This window comes from Rhinolophus ferrumequinum, chromosome X (genome assembly GCF_004115265.2).
Source record: "Rhinolophus ferrumequinum isolate MPI-CBG mRhiFer1 chromosome X, mRhiFer1_v1.p, whole genome shotgun sequence".
NCBI lineage: Eukaryota > Metazoa > Chordata > Mammalia > Chiroptera > Rhinolophidae > Rhinolophus > Rhinolophus ferrumequinum.
In genome coordinates, this window is record NC_046284.1 from 37,907,025 (window position 1) to 37,922,107 (window position 15,083).

At 40.7% G+C, this 15,083-nt stretch overlaps 1 protein-coding gene across 2 annotated transcripts in view; it reads right to left on the reverse strand.

Moving 5' to 3' along the window:
- Nucleotides 1-1,199: 1,199 nt before the first annotated feature.
- LONRF3 (LON peptidase N-terminal domain and ring finger 3) overlaps nt 1,200-15,083 on the reverse strand; it is a 56,844-nt gene continuing 42,960 nt past the window's right edge. The window contains exons 8-11 of one of the 2 annotated variants that reach the window (XM_033114016.1): nt 8,159-8,317; nt 7,321-7,483; nt 6,158-6,307; nt 1,200-3,185 (exon numbers count right to left, since the gene is read on the reverse strand). In XM_033114016.1, the coding sequence (XP_032969907.1) occupies nt 3,030-3,185; nt 6,158-6,307; nt 7,321-7,483; nt 8,159-8,317 (628 nt within the window). In that variant the 3' untranslated portion in view covers nt 1,200-3,029. The remainder of the gene's footprint in view (nt 3,186-6,157; nt 6,308-7,320; nt 7,484-8,158; nt 8,318-15,083) is intronic. The other variant, XR_004423833.1, reaches the window with a different exon arrangement.

The window sequence follows — 15,083 nt, forward strand, 5'->3', positions numbered from 1 at the left end:
AAAATCAATTTACAAGGTTGAAAATATTCATGTCTAACTTATTACCCCCTTCATGTACATTCCAAAGAACACTAAGCCTTAGCCTTGCATCCTGCCTCTCACCACTACTGAAACAAAAGCTTGCAGTAAAACCACCCAAATATGTATCTAGGCTACTGAGAGTAAAGTGCAATTCTGCCTTGCTAAGATCTACATTTGCTGGAGCTCGGTACTCATTTATATAAACATGAATCATTCTACTTTGTGGAATTTTATTTAAAAAAATCAAACTTCCCTTTCTATCTAAATTAAGAAGATATGTGTTGGGTAATGTAATTTTACTTAATCTTCAATTTCCCATTGTGAGCTTCTGGGGTGCTTTTGTGACTTGGTTGTCATGCCTACTTAATAAAATTATACGTAACACAAACTATTTAAAATGTTTAAAATCTGCAAAGAAATGAGTTAAAAATCAGGCTTGGCTATTTACTGGCTATGTTACTTAGGCAAAGTATTTAACATTTCAGAGCCTCAGCTTTTTCATCCACAATATGGGGATAATAATTGATCTCACAGGATTGATGTGAGAAAGACATGATTTAATGAGCTCATGTATGTGAAATCACCCAGCTCAGTACCTGGTATGCAGTAGGTTCACAATACATTTTTGTTGGGGCAACATAAAAAAATACCATAAACTAAGCACAAAAGTCATAGATTGTAAAATTTGTTCACTCGCCCTGGCATGAGCAAGATTTTCAATACATTTTGGAGAGCAGGGAGTGATGAGTTGGTTATCCTAAAGGAGCTAGAAGTTAAGCTTCCATTGTATCAGAAATTCTAGACCTCCAAACAATACTACTTTTTAGCCCTATGGAAATAAGAAAAACTTGCTGGCACAGAATTCTCCCTTATCTCAGACCCTCATTTGCTTTCCAGTCTTTTCACTTTCCCAAACACACTTGACTCCAAAAGGAATTACCTGTAAAGCATCAAGTTATAGCCTGAAACTCAGTGGTGTGGATTCCCCAGACAAGTTTAAAGTGGTTTAAACTGGACATTGTACGTAAAGGTAGTGTTTTATGCCAATATTGGCCCCTAATGATATCCCATGACTATGAGTAACATAATCACAGCTATTATTGTTCAATGTCTCTTCTTTGCTAGGTACTGTGCTAAGTGGTATATATAAAATATATAAAATATATAGAAGTATATATGTAATAATATATATATATATATAATTTAATGTTCATGACAACTTATATGCTGTATTTATCAATACCATTTGCTAGATGAGGAAACTGGGTCTCAGAAAAAGTTAATTCACAAAAGTAACACATCTATCAAGCAGAGACACTTATGACCCTTTTTTGGAATGCATTTATACTAGATAATAGGAACCTATTGTACTAGGAATGTGTTATGACCACATAGTTGGGCACCAAGTCGGAGGGGGGAGCCTTTAATTTCCTGCTCCCTGTGTCTTGTAGAGTTTGCTTGGGCAGTAACCACATCTATCCTTCCATTCTTCATTCTCCTTCCAGTCTGGCTCCAAACATCAAACCTGGTAACATAATGCTCTAACAACATGGCATCCATTACAAAAGTTGAGAAAAGATAATCTGATTTCTGCTTCCCTTAATCTCTCATGTTGCCTGGATCATCTCATTCTGCCTTTTCTGTTTCTGGCCATAGGTGGTAATGGAAGAAGTCAGACTGATTACTTGAGGCATTAACCTCTCACCTTAACAGAGTGGTCAGGGTGCGAGTGTCCAGAATCACAGGGTCGGGGGGGAGAGCAGTTTGCATAAAGGTGCAAATGGCACAATTCACTTTTTCCCTGCCTTAATCTTTTCACTCTTATAACACTCCCATATTCACCAAAAATATAGGTTTTTTTTTTTAAAGTGTACTACCTTTTCTATTGGCTTTTTTATATTTTTCATAACAAACAGTCCTTCAGCAAGTGTTTCCACACATGCTGGCCAGGCTGTGATCTTCAGAACCCTGAGAAGAGGAGGCTAGCTGGGCCTGGCTGTGATGTGCCAAACTGAAAACCATTTCTTCTGAAGGGTTAAATATTATCCTGCCTAAAATTCCAATTCCTAATTGCACTGGGGAAAACTTAGAAACACTTATAATTAGATTGCTAAAATAACCACCTATAATAGATTGCAATAAAGGACACTCCTCTGATTCATCAATTTGTTCCAGAAAAATAATTCCTTCAGCCTTGTTCTGTATAACACATAGAAAATGGATTATTTTATTTTACCCTGGCTTATTCCATAATCTATGCCAAATTCCTTAAGTATTTTATATTGTTGAATTCAAACTAAAAGTAAAATGGAATCTGTGAAGATAGATGATCTTAGCATGATTCTAAACTTCCTTTAGACATCCAATTGGATAGATACAAAAATGGTTCATGAACTGGCATCAAATGTAGTAAAAAATGGTTAAAGCAAAAATGGCACTAGTATTGTTACTTCCCCCTAAGTACATAGTAAAGTAAATAAATAAAGCAACTAACTTCAGTAATGTAACTTAGTTACAAACATACATGTAGAAAAAAAAGTATACAGTACTGCAAAAAATAAATTATTAAAACGGAAAGAAGTATGAACATTATTTTACATAATGCCATATAAAACGTGAACCATTTGGAATGAGGCCTCAAGTAAGTGAAATAATGCAGTAACATTATTAGTATCTTGTTTCACATTTCAACCACACAGTCATTCATAGATGAAAGAAAGAAAATCAAAGCAAAACCACTTTAAACTTTCAGAAAATTTTATGTCAAAAACAAAAAAAAATTCTGGGCTCTCGAATACCTCTGCTGTGCATGTAGTTGTGCAGCATGTCAAGAAGCAGGTCACATTCTTTTCGTCTTTCTACTCAGTTTCTGTAATCAACAACAGGGTAATAATACCTCTGTTTGACACTTCCTGCTGTTAAGATGTTATTGCAACTAGATATATTTACAAGACGACTCCTGTAGGCAGTGGGGAGGGTGGGAGTTCCTCTTCAGCAATCCACTCTAACTAGTTTTGGTTTCGGGATATAAAGGCCAGGACACGCCGAATACCATTCAGTCTATCCTTTAAGGACTTCATTGCTAGGAACGGGAGCTGAGCTCGGCCTTCTAATGGAAGAACTGCTAATGTCCACCAGCACCAGGCTGGACCATTTGGGTTAATCTGCAACAGAGAAACAGAATGGGTCCATCCTATTCCCATGGAAGTGATATCAATCTGTACGTTTCCAAAGCCACAAGGTAAATAAACATCCCAGGTGGAACTGCTTCTGTGTATAGCAGAGACTGCTAATTTCCCTTGTATCTATTTCCCCTTATCTTAGCTGGGCATATAGCTACCCAGAAAAAGAAGACTACATTTCTCAGCCTCCCTTGCAGCTAGGTAAGGCCATGAGACAAAGTTCTGGCTAATGAGACATAAAGGGAAATGATATGTGCGACTTTTGGTTCATGCCTTGGGAAAGAGGCATGTGCCCTCCACCATCCTCTTTCTCTCCCTTCCCTCTAGCTATAATATGGATATGGTGACAATCAGCCTTCTTTAATCAGGAGGACAAGGGCAACATTCAAAGGATGGTAGAACTTTGTGAGGAAGGAACCTGGCTCTCTGAATGATCTCATGGAATGGAACTGCCCTAGGCCTCCAGGACATATGCCTGCTATCTTGTTTAAGTAAGCTAGTTATTTTTGGTAGTTGTTAAAGCAAGCAAATCAATATCCTAACAGATACATTATACTTCTTATCCAGTGTGACTTTATGAGCTGAAAATATCTACTACTCAGTCTCTTCCACTTCTAAGGTTCTATTTAAGGCCCTTCGGACTGATGCATACAACATGGGGGCCTTCAATTCCCATGACAGCCTTAGGCTTTGCTTGTCTCTTAACTCCATTTCCCTGCTTCTGACTCAAGGCAATATAGTCCACATATGCCATGTCATTATATAGGGCCACAGCTAGCTTCTCCCCTGACACCAAGCCTATGATTCTCAGCCCAAAGCCCAGCAATCCCACTTGGCAAAAATTCCAATTCAAAAACACATTCACATGAGAAATATATTTTGTGTCCAGGTATCCTTTTAACAAAGAGCTTTCCCCTCCCACACAAACCTTCACCAAAATTCTGTCAGCAGCTGCCCAAACACACATTTTAGACATTGGTGACTTATTTCCTACTAAGCCCAGATTGAGTTATCTGCCCACAACTTCCCAAAGGTTGGTTTTAGGACTATAGAGAACCACATTCTGGTCAGACCTCCTACATGTGGAATTATTTGCCTCCAAATTGGCTCACCTGATTCACCCTCAAACCTCATTACCTTCATTGCTTCTTTGTGTCTCTAGCTTCCTTTGGATTCATTTTTGTCCCTCACTTTAGTCTGTAACATGCTGTCCCTCCTATTAGCAGTTCTGAATATTAGATTGACATATTTTGAACTTTCTTTCCCAGAATCATTAACAAAGATATTTAAGCTGATGTTAATATTTGTAGTTGTTTCTAAGACACCTCCTCCTGAGGCTTAGCACATTCTTATTAATAGGACCACTGGAGCTGCAGCATTGACTGGATCAAACTGGATGGAATTTGGGTGGGGGTTGTTTGTTTGTTTGCTTGTTTGCTTGTTTGTTTTGCTGATGCTGCCAAAGCAACATGATAAAAACCTTAATAAAAAAGGAAATGAAACCCAAAATTTCAGCTTTATGTTACTGAAACTTATGAATCACTCTGTGGCATCTGTGTTTTCTCTTATAGAAGATGCTGTTATCATTGCTGATTGTTATCTTTTGCCTGACTGGGGCAGAATGCTTTCCAGAAGGTGAAGGGGTACATTAAGCTTGATCATGAGCTTGCTCAGAGCTCTGCTGTAGTCCTGAGTCACCATGGCTCTTAGCCAGGAGCTGCATCACATTGGGAAGCACTAACTGGCCTTTCTCCTTTCAACATTCACTATGCCTTTGCATGAGGGAAGGAGCCACTTTTGTGGTCTGGAGAAAGCAAGACATTTCAGCCCACTAGGGAACAGACTGGTGTTTTACAGCCTCAGAATGCAAGAGGAAGAGGAGACTTTAAGGGATACCTCATATACGTACCTGCCTCATTTCAGAGATTGGAGGAAAGTGGAGAAAGGGGAAGGGATTTACCCAAGGTCACACAGCTAGATAGGGTAAGCAGGAACAGTCTTTTGGGCAAGGAAGTCAGAATATACATATTCTATTTTACTATTGTGACAGAGTCACAAATGACTGTAAGGAAAGAATCTAGAAAGTTATAGAGTGATGATATAGGAGAGCCAGCTCAGAATATGGGAAAAGTGATGGTGGGGAAATATTTGACTAGGATATCGCCAGCCTTGTCCTAGTAAGAATGTGTTCTCTGATTTATACCAGGCAAGCAAAGCTTGGTGAGACTTAACTATCTCCACTTTCCTGGAGCCTGATCTCTCAAAGAGAACTGTTACCCCAAGCAATAGACTGATCCAGTAGAACTCAATGAACTGCTTTGTAGTATAACTCAACCACAGGTAAATTTAACTATTGGGTCAGTTTTCTCAGGACCCACTCACCCCTAATGAAGACAATGACAAGGGTGTAGAACTACAGGGCTACGCATAGAGGAACTCAGGTGTGAAATATTCCTGTGGTCTTGCAGTTGGAATCCTTTAAGGTAGCTGGCCCTATGTCCTAGCTCCCACCTCCCACAGCAATGGGGGAGAAGGTTATGAAGCTCTCTGGAAGTGGCAGCTTTTGGTCTCAGCTCCCAGGATACCCTTCTCTTAAGCCTGGATTTCATGTAAATCTTGTCACCCTAACACATTACCATGGTATGAATCCGGACTCCCACTGAAGCTTCTCCTGTTGATGGTATCTGTGTTTCCTTTTCTCACCTGACTTATCTCCCAAAACCTGTCTTGGATCAAAGTTCCTACTGCTGCACTTTAGTTCCTCCAATTCTGACCTTGGATCCTTTTGGTCTTAGCCCTGATGCCCACTGCCCAGACCAATAAATACCATATTAGCTCCATATTGTTCTCTGAACCTGATTTGCTAGATGGCAACCATGCACCCATCTAATCACAAACCCTAGGCTCTTTCATGTGCTTGGGGCGACCAATTACAAAGAGACATCTTTATATACCTGGGGATCCACATCTTTCTCTGGCATTGGACCAAAGTGATTGAGTATCCGATTCTTCAGAGATGACTTGAGTGAATGAAACCATGATGATGCTTGCTCATAGACACAGTTGTGCAATCCCATGAGCTCAGCACAATCCTCTCCTTGAACCTGAAAGTATCAAAGTGGAAGTGAAGCATTCTGTACCTTCTCCATCACTCCAAGAGACACTGTTGGCACTTGACTCTCTTTGAGCATCCATCCTATCTCCCTACAGGAAGGTTAATCCACCCAGATTTCTCTTGTGTGGTATGTGAAAGGCTCCTTAACCAGATAATGGACTTTGTGTAAATACTGGTGAGGGTGGAGGAAGGAGAAAGGTTCAGCTCGGTAAATTAGCTGAAACGAGTCATATAGAAAACCAGAGATATAAACTGGCCTGAGTGGAGGTATGCTGTTAAACTGGTTATGCTGGTTTATGCCTCTCTCCTTTTCATTTTTTCATATCTGTTTTCTCATTGCTCACTGGGAAGAGAGACATGAATGTGTCTGTGTCTCAGTGTATAACTCTATCTTCCAAGTTGAATATATTTTTTCATTGATCAAATACTTATTAATCATGTACTATGTAGTAAACATAAATATATGTGAACATGGGATTATTTACCTCTTCTTCTGTCCATTGGTTCAGAAAAACAAGGATTAACTGGACATGTTATCTTTCTGACTCATGGGATAATGGATTTTTGGGAAGGGCTTTTAGCCAGGATGCCCATTTAAAAATGCAAATGCACATGTGAATTTACAATTATCTCAAAACTTTTTAAATCTAAATAAATTGATAAGTTCAATACACAAGTGTAGACCTCACTCCAGATCTATCCCTTGGTACCCCTGGCAGAGACCTAAATCCTAGCTGAATGGGCGTCCCAAGATTGGTCTGGCTTAGCATTTCTTATGCATAAATATAACTCAGCAACTAAGCAGGGAGAGCCAGGATACTGGGAGCTGTCATAGCCATTCTACAATCCAATAGCAGTTGGGCAGCATTCAATGTTGTTGCACCAATTTGATGAGAAATCCCAAGCCCTCCAAAAGTGAGGAGAAATCCTTTTGCAATCATCTCCATCTGCCAAGTACAGAGACTGCCTGGCTTTGGGATTCTTGGCATTGACCACCCTCACCTTTTGGTCTTCAATATATTCAATGTCGGCTGTGTTGTAACCATCCCGCTGGCCCTGATGGAGGACCTTGAAGCGCCTCTTGCCTATGCTGTCGACCACTGAACGGCCATCGGCAAAGACCTGAACATTTCTGATCTCTAGGATGCAGCCATATTCTGCAAAACTGTTTAATGGAAATGGAGTTCAAAAAAGTGAATTCTTGATAAGTTGTTTCCCTGGCCTTGCCCCCAGCTATTTTTGTAACCCCATGTTGTGCCTCGAGGGAATTCTTCCTATTTGCCTGCCCCAGGGTCTACAGCTAAAACTATACAACAGGCAGTGCTCATGTGAAAAAAAAAAATCTTAATGTATTAGTATAACTGCTACCATTTAGTGAGCACATACTATGTGTTAGGTACTGTGCTCAGTGTTTTGCGTGCATTATTAACTCACCATTCCTCCCAACAAACCCAATGAGGTAGGTATTCTTATTGTACCCACTTTACAGATAAGGAAACTGAGAGACAGACAGGTTAAGTAACTTGCCCAGAGTCAAACTTGCTCCAATGCTGGAGCCAGAATATGAACCCAGGCAGTTTGACTCCAGGGTCCACACTCTTATAAAACAAGTTTTACATTATATACCACCCAATTAATAAAAGATTAACCCTGGGGTTTCTTTATATAGGCTGCCTCTCACATGATAAACAAGGGGACAGAGGGACCCTGATCCTTACAAATGCTCATGTTCATGAGCTGGCTAAGTCTCATGAGCTATGCCTCCTCATCTTCTGGGAGAGCCCTAAAGTAAAACAAAAATCCTCTCCACTTCCCTTGACTCACATAGCTCCTCACTTACCCTTTGATGGGATCTCCAAGGCACATGCCAAATTGTCTTGTGCCTGTCTCAATGCATCTACGAATCATCAGACGGTAACAAGGCTCAAAGATGTGCAGGGGACAAGGAACGGTGGGATAGGCCATAGTACACACGAAAATAGGCACGTTCTTATTTAAGCTGTCAGGAAGAGCAAATGACATGGATCTCAATACAATAAAGCACAATACAGAAATGTTGGTCAAATGTCATCATATGGTTCCCCCGCAGGAAGGCAAGGAGACATCAAGTTTTGATGGCTGATAAAAAAATATTGAAACATATAAGCTTTCCAGTCAAGAAGGCAGCATAGATAAACGCTGTGCTTGCCTTCTCTCGTGACCACATCAAAATTACAACTAAACTACAGAAAAACCATCATTGAGAATCACCTGAATTCTAAATGAACAGAAGCCCCACAACTAAGGACATACAGAATAAGACACCTTGAGACTGGTAGGAGAGGGGGAGACACTGAACGGCCTGGTCCCACACCCATGTGTGGCAGTGAGAAATTGGGAGGGATATCTTGCATGTGGAGCTCTCTCCTTGAGGAGCAAGGGGTCCCAAACCTACACCAGATCCTCAGCCCAGATTTCTAGTGCTGGGAAAGGAAGCCCCCACAACTTCTGGCTGTGAAAACCAGCACAGAGTGTCACTGAGTGAGACTCAGGGCAGCTGGAGTCCCAGGCACTCCTCTTAAAGGGCACATGCATGGACTTACTTGCTGATGAACTCACTTGCTCTGAGCTTCAGCACTGGGGCACCAGCTCAAAAGGCGCCAGGAACATATGGGGCAGAACTGAGTTGTCTAGCTTAAGAGTGATAGTTGGAGGGGCAGCTTTCTCCCAGACAGAAGTGTTGGCATAATTCATAACTTTTGTTGAGCCCTCCCCCTTCCCACCTGCATGTGGAGGCAGCCACCATATATGAGTCTCTAGCAATCTGGCTAACACTCTTTATGTCATCCTAGTGATTCCCTGACAGCCAGCCCCACCCAATTTGTGGACCTACCCAAGATGCTTCCAGTGACTTTTCCATATACATGGTCTGACTTGGGTCATGCTGCGGACTTTCCTAAAATCTCTTAAAGGTTCACAAAACCCAAACAAGCAGCATCTGGCCTCAGTGTGCCCTTCACCTAGTGCTGTGTAAGTCCAAACCCAGCATGAGTAGTAGCCAGCCTCGGTTTGTGGCTTGGCCTCTCCCAGGCATCTCGAAGCCCAGTGCGAGTAGCTGCCATTTGTGGATTGCATTGTGGCTTGTGCCAGGTGGCTCCGGATATAACACAGACTGTGGCTGAATTTCGCCTGAGGCTACAGGGCCAGCACACCCAGTGGTAGCCAGATTTGAACCAAGCTGGAGCCCCACTCAGCTGCCTCCATGGGCGACACACACAAAGGGCAGACTGGACAGCTACCAGAGCCCCACTAAAGCAAATCCTTCTCCATAGGGTCAGCTCATGCACAATAGCTCCTCCACTGTGCTCACAGACACTCCTCACCACCCACCAGATGAGGGTCAATCCCTCCTATTGATGTGCAAACAGCAACCAAGCCTCAACTACAACTGAATGGCACACATAACCCACACAAGGGACACATCTGGAGCACCCGGCTCAGATGACCAGGTAGACTGCACCATTGGGCCCCAAAGAACATCTACTACATAAGGCCACTCTCCTAAAACTGGGAGATATAGCAGCTCTACTTAACACAGAGAAACAAACACAGGGAGGCAGTCAAAATGGCGAAACAAAGAAACATGTCCCAAATGAAAGAACAAACAAAGCTCCAGAAAAAGAACTAAGCAAAATGGAGGCAAGCAATCTACCAGACACAGAGATCAAAACACTGGTTATACGGATGCTCAATGATCTCAGGAAGAATTTCAACAACGAGATAGGAAACATAAAAATAGAGATAGAAAACAAAAAGAACTAGTCAAAAATGAAGAATAAAGTAACTGAAATGATTGACGTCATCAAAATGGCGACATGAGGTTAGCCTCTGTAAAGTTCCCCTGGAATTCAAAACTAGTTGAACAACAATAACTACACGAAGGACACCCTGCACAGCAGACAGGCAAGTCGAAGAGGCCCACTACTGAATTCACCTAAAAGTGGGCAAATCAGGCGAGCAGGGGAGGAGGGAGGGAGAAGTGCAGAGACGGAGCCACGCGGGTGCAGGACACAGACCTAGTTCAGTGGTCTGAGCTTGCTACACCCCAGAACTACCCCAGCTGTGGGAGAGGGAAGAACTCGGACTGCTAGGGCTCTGCTTATGGCCCATAGGGCTGAGGGGGGAGCATATAACACGGCTGAACCCAACGCTCACAGCAGAGACCTTGGAAAAAAGACTGATGGAACAAGGCTGAAAACGGTGGTTTAAGCCCTCACTGCCAAGCAGAAAGTGGAAGCCTTAGGCACTGAGACTAGCCGCCCCCTCCGAACCCTCCCAGAGGTCACCCCGCCCCCACCGGTCCGGTGCTAGAAGCAGAACAGTAGCAGTGTCAGATCAAAACAATAGAATATTTGCTGTTTAGAGAACTGTGGACCGCAGACACAGAATCACAGCCCAACTAGTTCCAACAAAGGGGAGGGAGCTGTGGAAGCAGGACTGGCTGTGGTGGTGGTCGCCGCCATTGCAAGGGGCCACCTCTCACAACTCACCCCACCCCTCGCCCCACCTATCTGGGTGGATCCCTGCAGGAGTAAACAGAACTGCTGAAACATACGGGCTCTGAATCTGGTGCAGGAATACCTTTGGAACTTCAAAAGCTCTCCGCATACCCACATGAACACTGTGCCCTGTGACCCAGGCGAACTATTAACAGAGGATAAGCCGGTCTTCCAGGGAATCCCCCCATTGTGTGAGAAGCTAGAATAGTGCAGAGAACACATACCACTACCGTGTGAGAGAGAAAAATAAGGCTGCAGTCGGAGAGAAAATAAAACATTCTACCAACAAGTACTGGAAAACAAAAGAAAGACCTCTTCCTATCAATCTGTTGCAGAAGCCACTCATGCAGAAGTCTGGAAGACAAATAATAATTCAGTAATTGCCATGAATAACCAAGGCAACAAGACAGCTCAGAAAGAAAGTGAAAAGTCTCCAGAAAAGAAACTTAAAGATATGGAAATATAAGACTTAAATGACAGAGAATTCAAGATTGAAGTTCTGAAAAAAGTCAACGAGATGCAAGAAATCACAGAAAGGCAGTTTAATGAACTCAGAAACATAATCAAAGAACAACATGAGCATTTTAAGAAAGAGATTGAAATTTTAAACAAGAACCGAATAGAATTTCTGGAGATTAAGAATGCAATAGAACAAATTACGAATGAAATAACCAGCTTAGGTAGTAGAGTTGACCAGATAGAGGAAAGAATCAGTGACATCGAAGATAGAAACCTGGAAATAACACAGATGGAAGAAGAAAGAGACTTGAGACTTAAAACCAATGAAAGAATTCTACAAGAACTTTCTGACTCCATCAGAAAGAGCAATATAAGAATAATGGGCATAGCAGAAGGAGAAGAAAGAGAGAAGGGAACAGAGAATATATTCAATCAAATTGTTGATGAGAACTTCCCAAACTTGTGGACAGAACTGGATCCTCGAATCCAAGAAGCAAATAGAACACCTAATTACCTCAATCCCAACAGCCCTTCTCCAAGGCACATTGTATTGAAGCTGTCTAAAATCAACGACAAAGAAACAATCCTCAAGGCAGCCAGGGAAAAGAAGACGGAAACCTACAAAAGAAGGCCCATTAGATTATCATCAGATTTTTCGGCAGAAACTCTACAAGCCAGGAGGGAGTGGAACCAAATATTCAAACTATTGAAAGAGAGAAATTATGAGCCAAGAATAATATATCCGGCAAAGATATCCTTGAGATATGAAGGAGGAATAAAGACCTTTCCAGACATACAGAAGCTGAGGGAATTTTCTAATACATGACCTGCACTACAAGAAATACTAAAGGAGGCTATTCGACCACCATCAACAGGGACGCTTTGTGGCAACCAAAACATAAAAAGGGGGAGAGTAAAGGCCTCAACAGGAATATGGGAATGGAGAAAGTAAGCGTGCTGAAGAAAATGGAATACTCTAAATATCATACTTTCTTTTACATAAACTTAAGGGTAACCACTCAAGAAAGATCCAGAACTGAAATATATACTGTAATAAAAGAAGAAACAGAGGGAAACATCATGGAATACCACCACACAGAAATAACAGACAACAACAAAAAGGCAAAGAAACAATGGAGATACAGCCTTAACAGAAAACTAAAGATAGAATGACAGGAAATCCTCACACATTAATAATCACCTTAAATGTAAATGGACTGAACTCACCAATAAAAAGGCACAGAGTAGCAGATTGGACCAAAAAACTATACCCAAACATATGCAGTCTCCAAGAGACACATCTCAGCCAAAAGGACAAGCATAGACTCAAAGTGAAAGGGTGGAAATTGACACTCCAAGCAAATGGTACCCAGAGAAAATCAGGTGTAGCCATAATGATATCAGATGAAACAGACTTCAGAGAGAAAAAGATAACAAAAGACAAAGATGGATATTTCATAATGGTAAAGAGGACTATACAACAAGAAGACATGACAGTCATCAATATTTATGCCTCCAATCAGGGAGCACCGAAATATACCAAGCAACTACTAACAGAACTAAAGGGAGAAATTGACCAAAACACAATTATACTAGGGGACTTAAATACAACATTGACAGCTATGGATAGATCATCCAAACAGAAAATAAATGACGGAATAGCAGCCCTAAATGACACATTAGATGAAATGGACATAACTGACATATATACAGCACTTCATCCGAAAACATCAGACTATACATTCTTTTCCAGTGTACCTGGAACATTCTCAAGGATAGACCATATATTGGGACATAAAATCAGCCTCAGTAAATTTAAGAAGATTGAAATCATACCGAGCATATTCTCTGATCACAAGGCTTTGAAATGGGATATCAACTACAAAAAGAAAGCAGGAAAAAACACAGATACATGGAGATTAAACAACATACTTTTAAAGAACGACCGGGTCAAAGAAGAAATTAGAGGAGAGATCAAAAGATACATAGTAAAAAATGACAAAGTAAATTCACCCTACCAAAATTTTTGGGATGCAGCGAAAGCAGTTTGAAGAGGGAAACTTATATCATTACTGGCCTATCTCAAGAAACAAGAAAAATCCAAAATACATAACCTCATGTTACATCTCAAAGAACTAGGAGAAGAAGAACAAGTGAAACCCAAGGTCAGCAGAAGAAAGGAAATAACAAAAATCAGAGCAGAACTAAATGAAATGGAGAACAAAAAGAAAATAGAAAAAATTAATGTGACAAAGAGCTAGTTCTTTGAAAAGATTAACAAAATTGACAAAGCGTTGGCTACACTCACTAAGATAAAAAGAGAGAAGACACTAATTAACAAAATCAGAAATGAAAAGGGGGAAGTTATCACGGACGCCACAGAAATACAACGGATCATCCAAGAATACTATGAAGGACTATATGCCACCAAATTCAATAACCTAGAAGAAATGGACAAGTTCTTAGAAACATATAGCCTTCCAAGGCTGAACCACGAAGAACAGGAAAATCTAAACAGACCGATCACCAGTAATGAAATTGAATCAGTCCTCCAAAACCCCAAAAGCAAAAGTCCGGGACCAGATGGCTTCACTAGCGAATTCTACCAAACCTTCAAAGAGGAACTAATACCAATCATGCTCAAACTCTTCTAAAAAATTGCAGAAGACACAATACTCCCTAACGCATTTTATGAGGCCAACATTACCCTGATACCAAAACCTGGTGAGGATAACACAAAAAAACAAAACTGCCGACCAATAACTCTGATGAACACAAATGCAAAAATCCTAAACAAAATTCTAGCAAATCGAATGCAACAATACATTAAAAACATTATTCATCACGACCAAGTGGGGTTCATCCCAGCAGCACAAGGATGGTACAACATATGCAAATCCATCAATGTGATACATCACATAAACAAAATAAAGGACAAAAATCATAGGATTATATCAACTGATGCAGAAAAAGCATTTGACAAGATACAACATCCATTTATGATTACAACACTTAATAAAATAGGTATAGAAGGAAAATACCTTAACATAATAAAGGCCATATATGACAAACCCTCAGCTAATCTCATAATTAACAGTGAAAAACTGAAGCCCTTTGTTCTATGTTCAGGAACACGACAGGGCTGTCCCCTATCACCTCTGCTTTTCAACATAGTGTTAGAAGTCCGCTCCAGAGCAATCAGGCAAGAGAAAGAAATAAAAGGCATCCAAATTGGGAATGAAGAAGGTAAATTGTCACTTTTTGTAGATGACATCATGCTATATATGGAAAACCCTAAACACTCCACCAAAAAGCTATTAGAAACAATCAACGAATACTGCAAAGTTGCTGGCTACAAAATCAACGTACAAAAGTCCATTGCATTCCTATATACGAACAGTGAAATCTCAGAAAAATAAATAAGGAAAAAACAATTCCTTTTGCAATTGGAACAAAAAGAATAAGATACCTAGGAATAAATTTAACCAATGATGTGAAAGACGTATATGCTGAAAACTATAAGCCATTTTTAAAAGAAATTGAAGAAGACACAAAGAAATGGAAAGACATTCCGTGCTCATGGATTGGAAGCATCAACATAGTTAAAAAGGCCATACTATCCAAAGCAATATACAGATTTAATGCAATCCCATCAAAATCCTAGTGGCATTTTTTAAAGAAACACAACAAAAAATCATCAGATTTGTTTGGAACCACAAAAGACCCTGAATAGCCAAAGCAATTCTAAAAAAAAAAGAACAGTGCTAG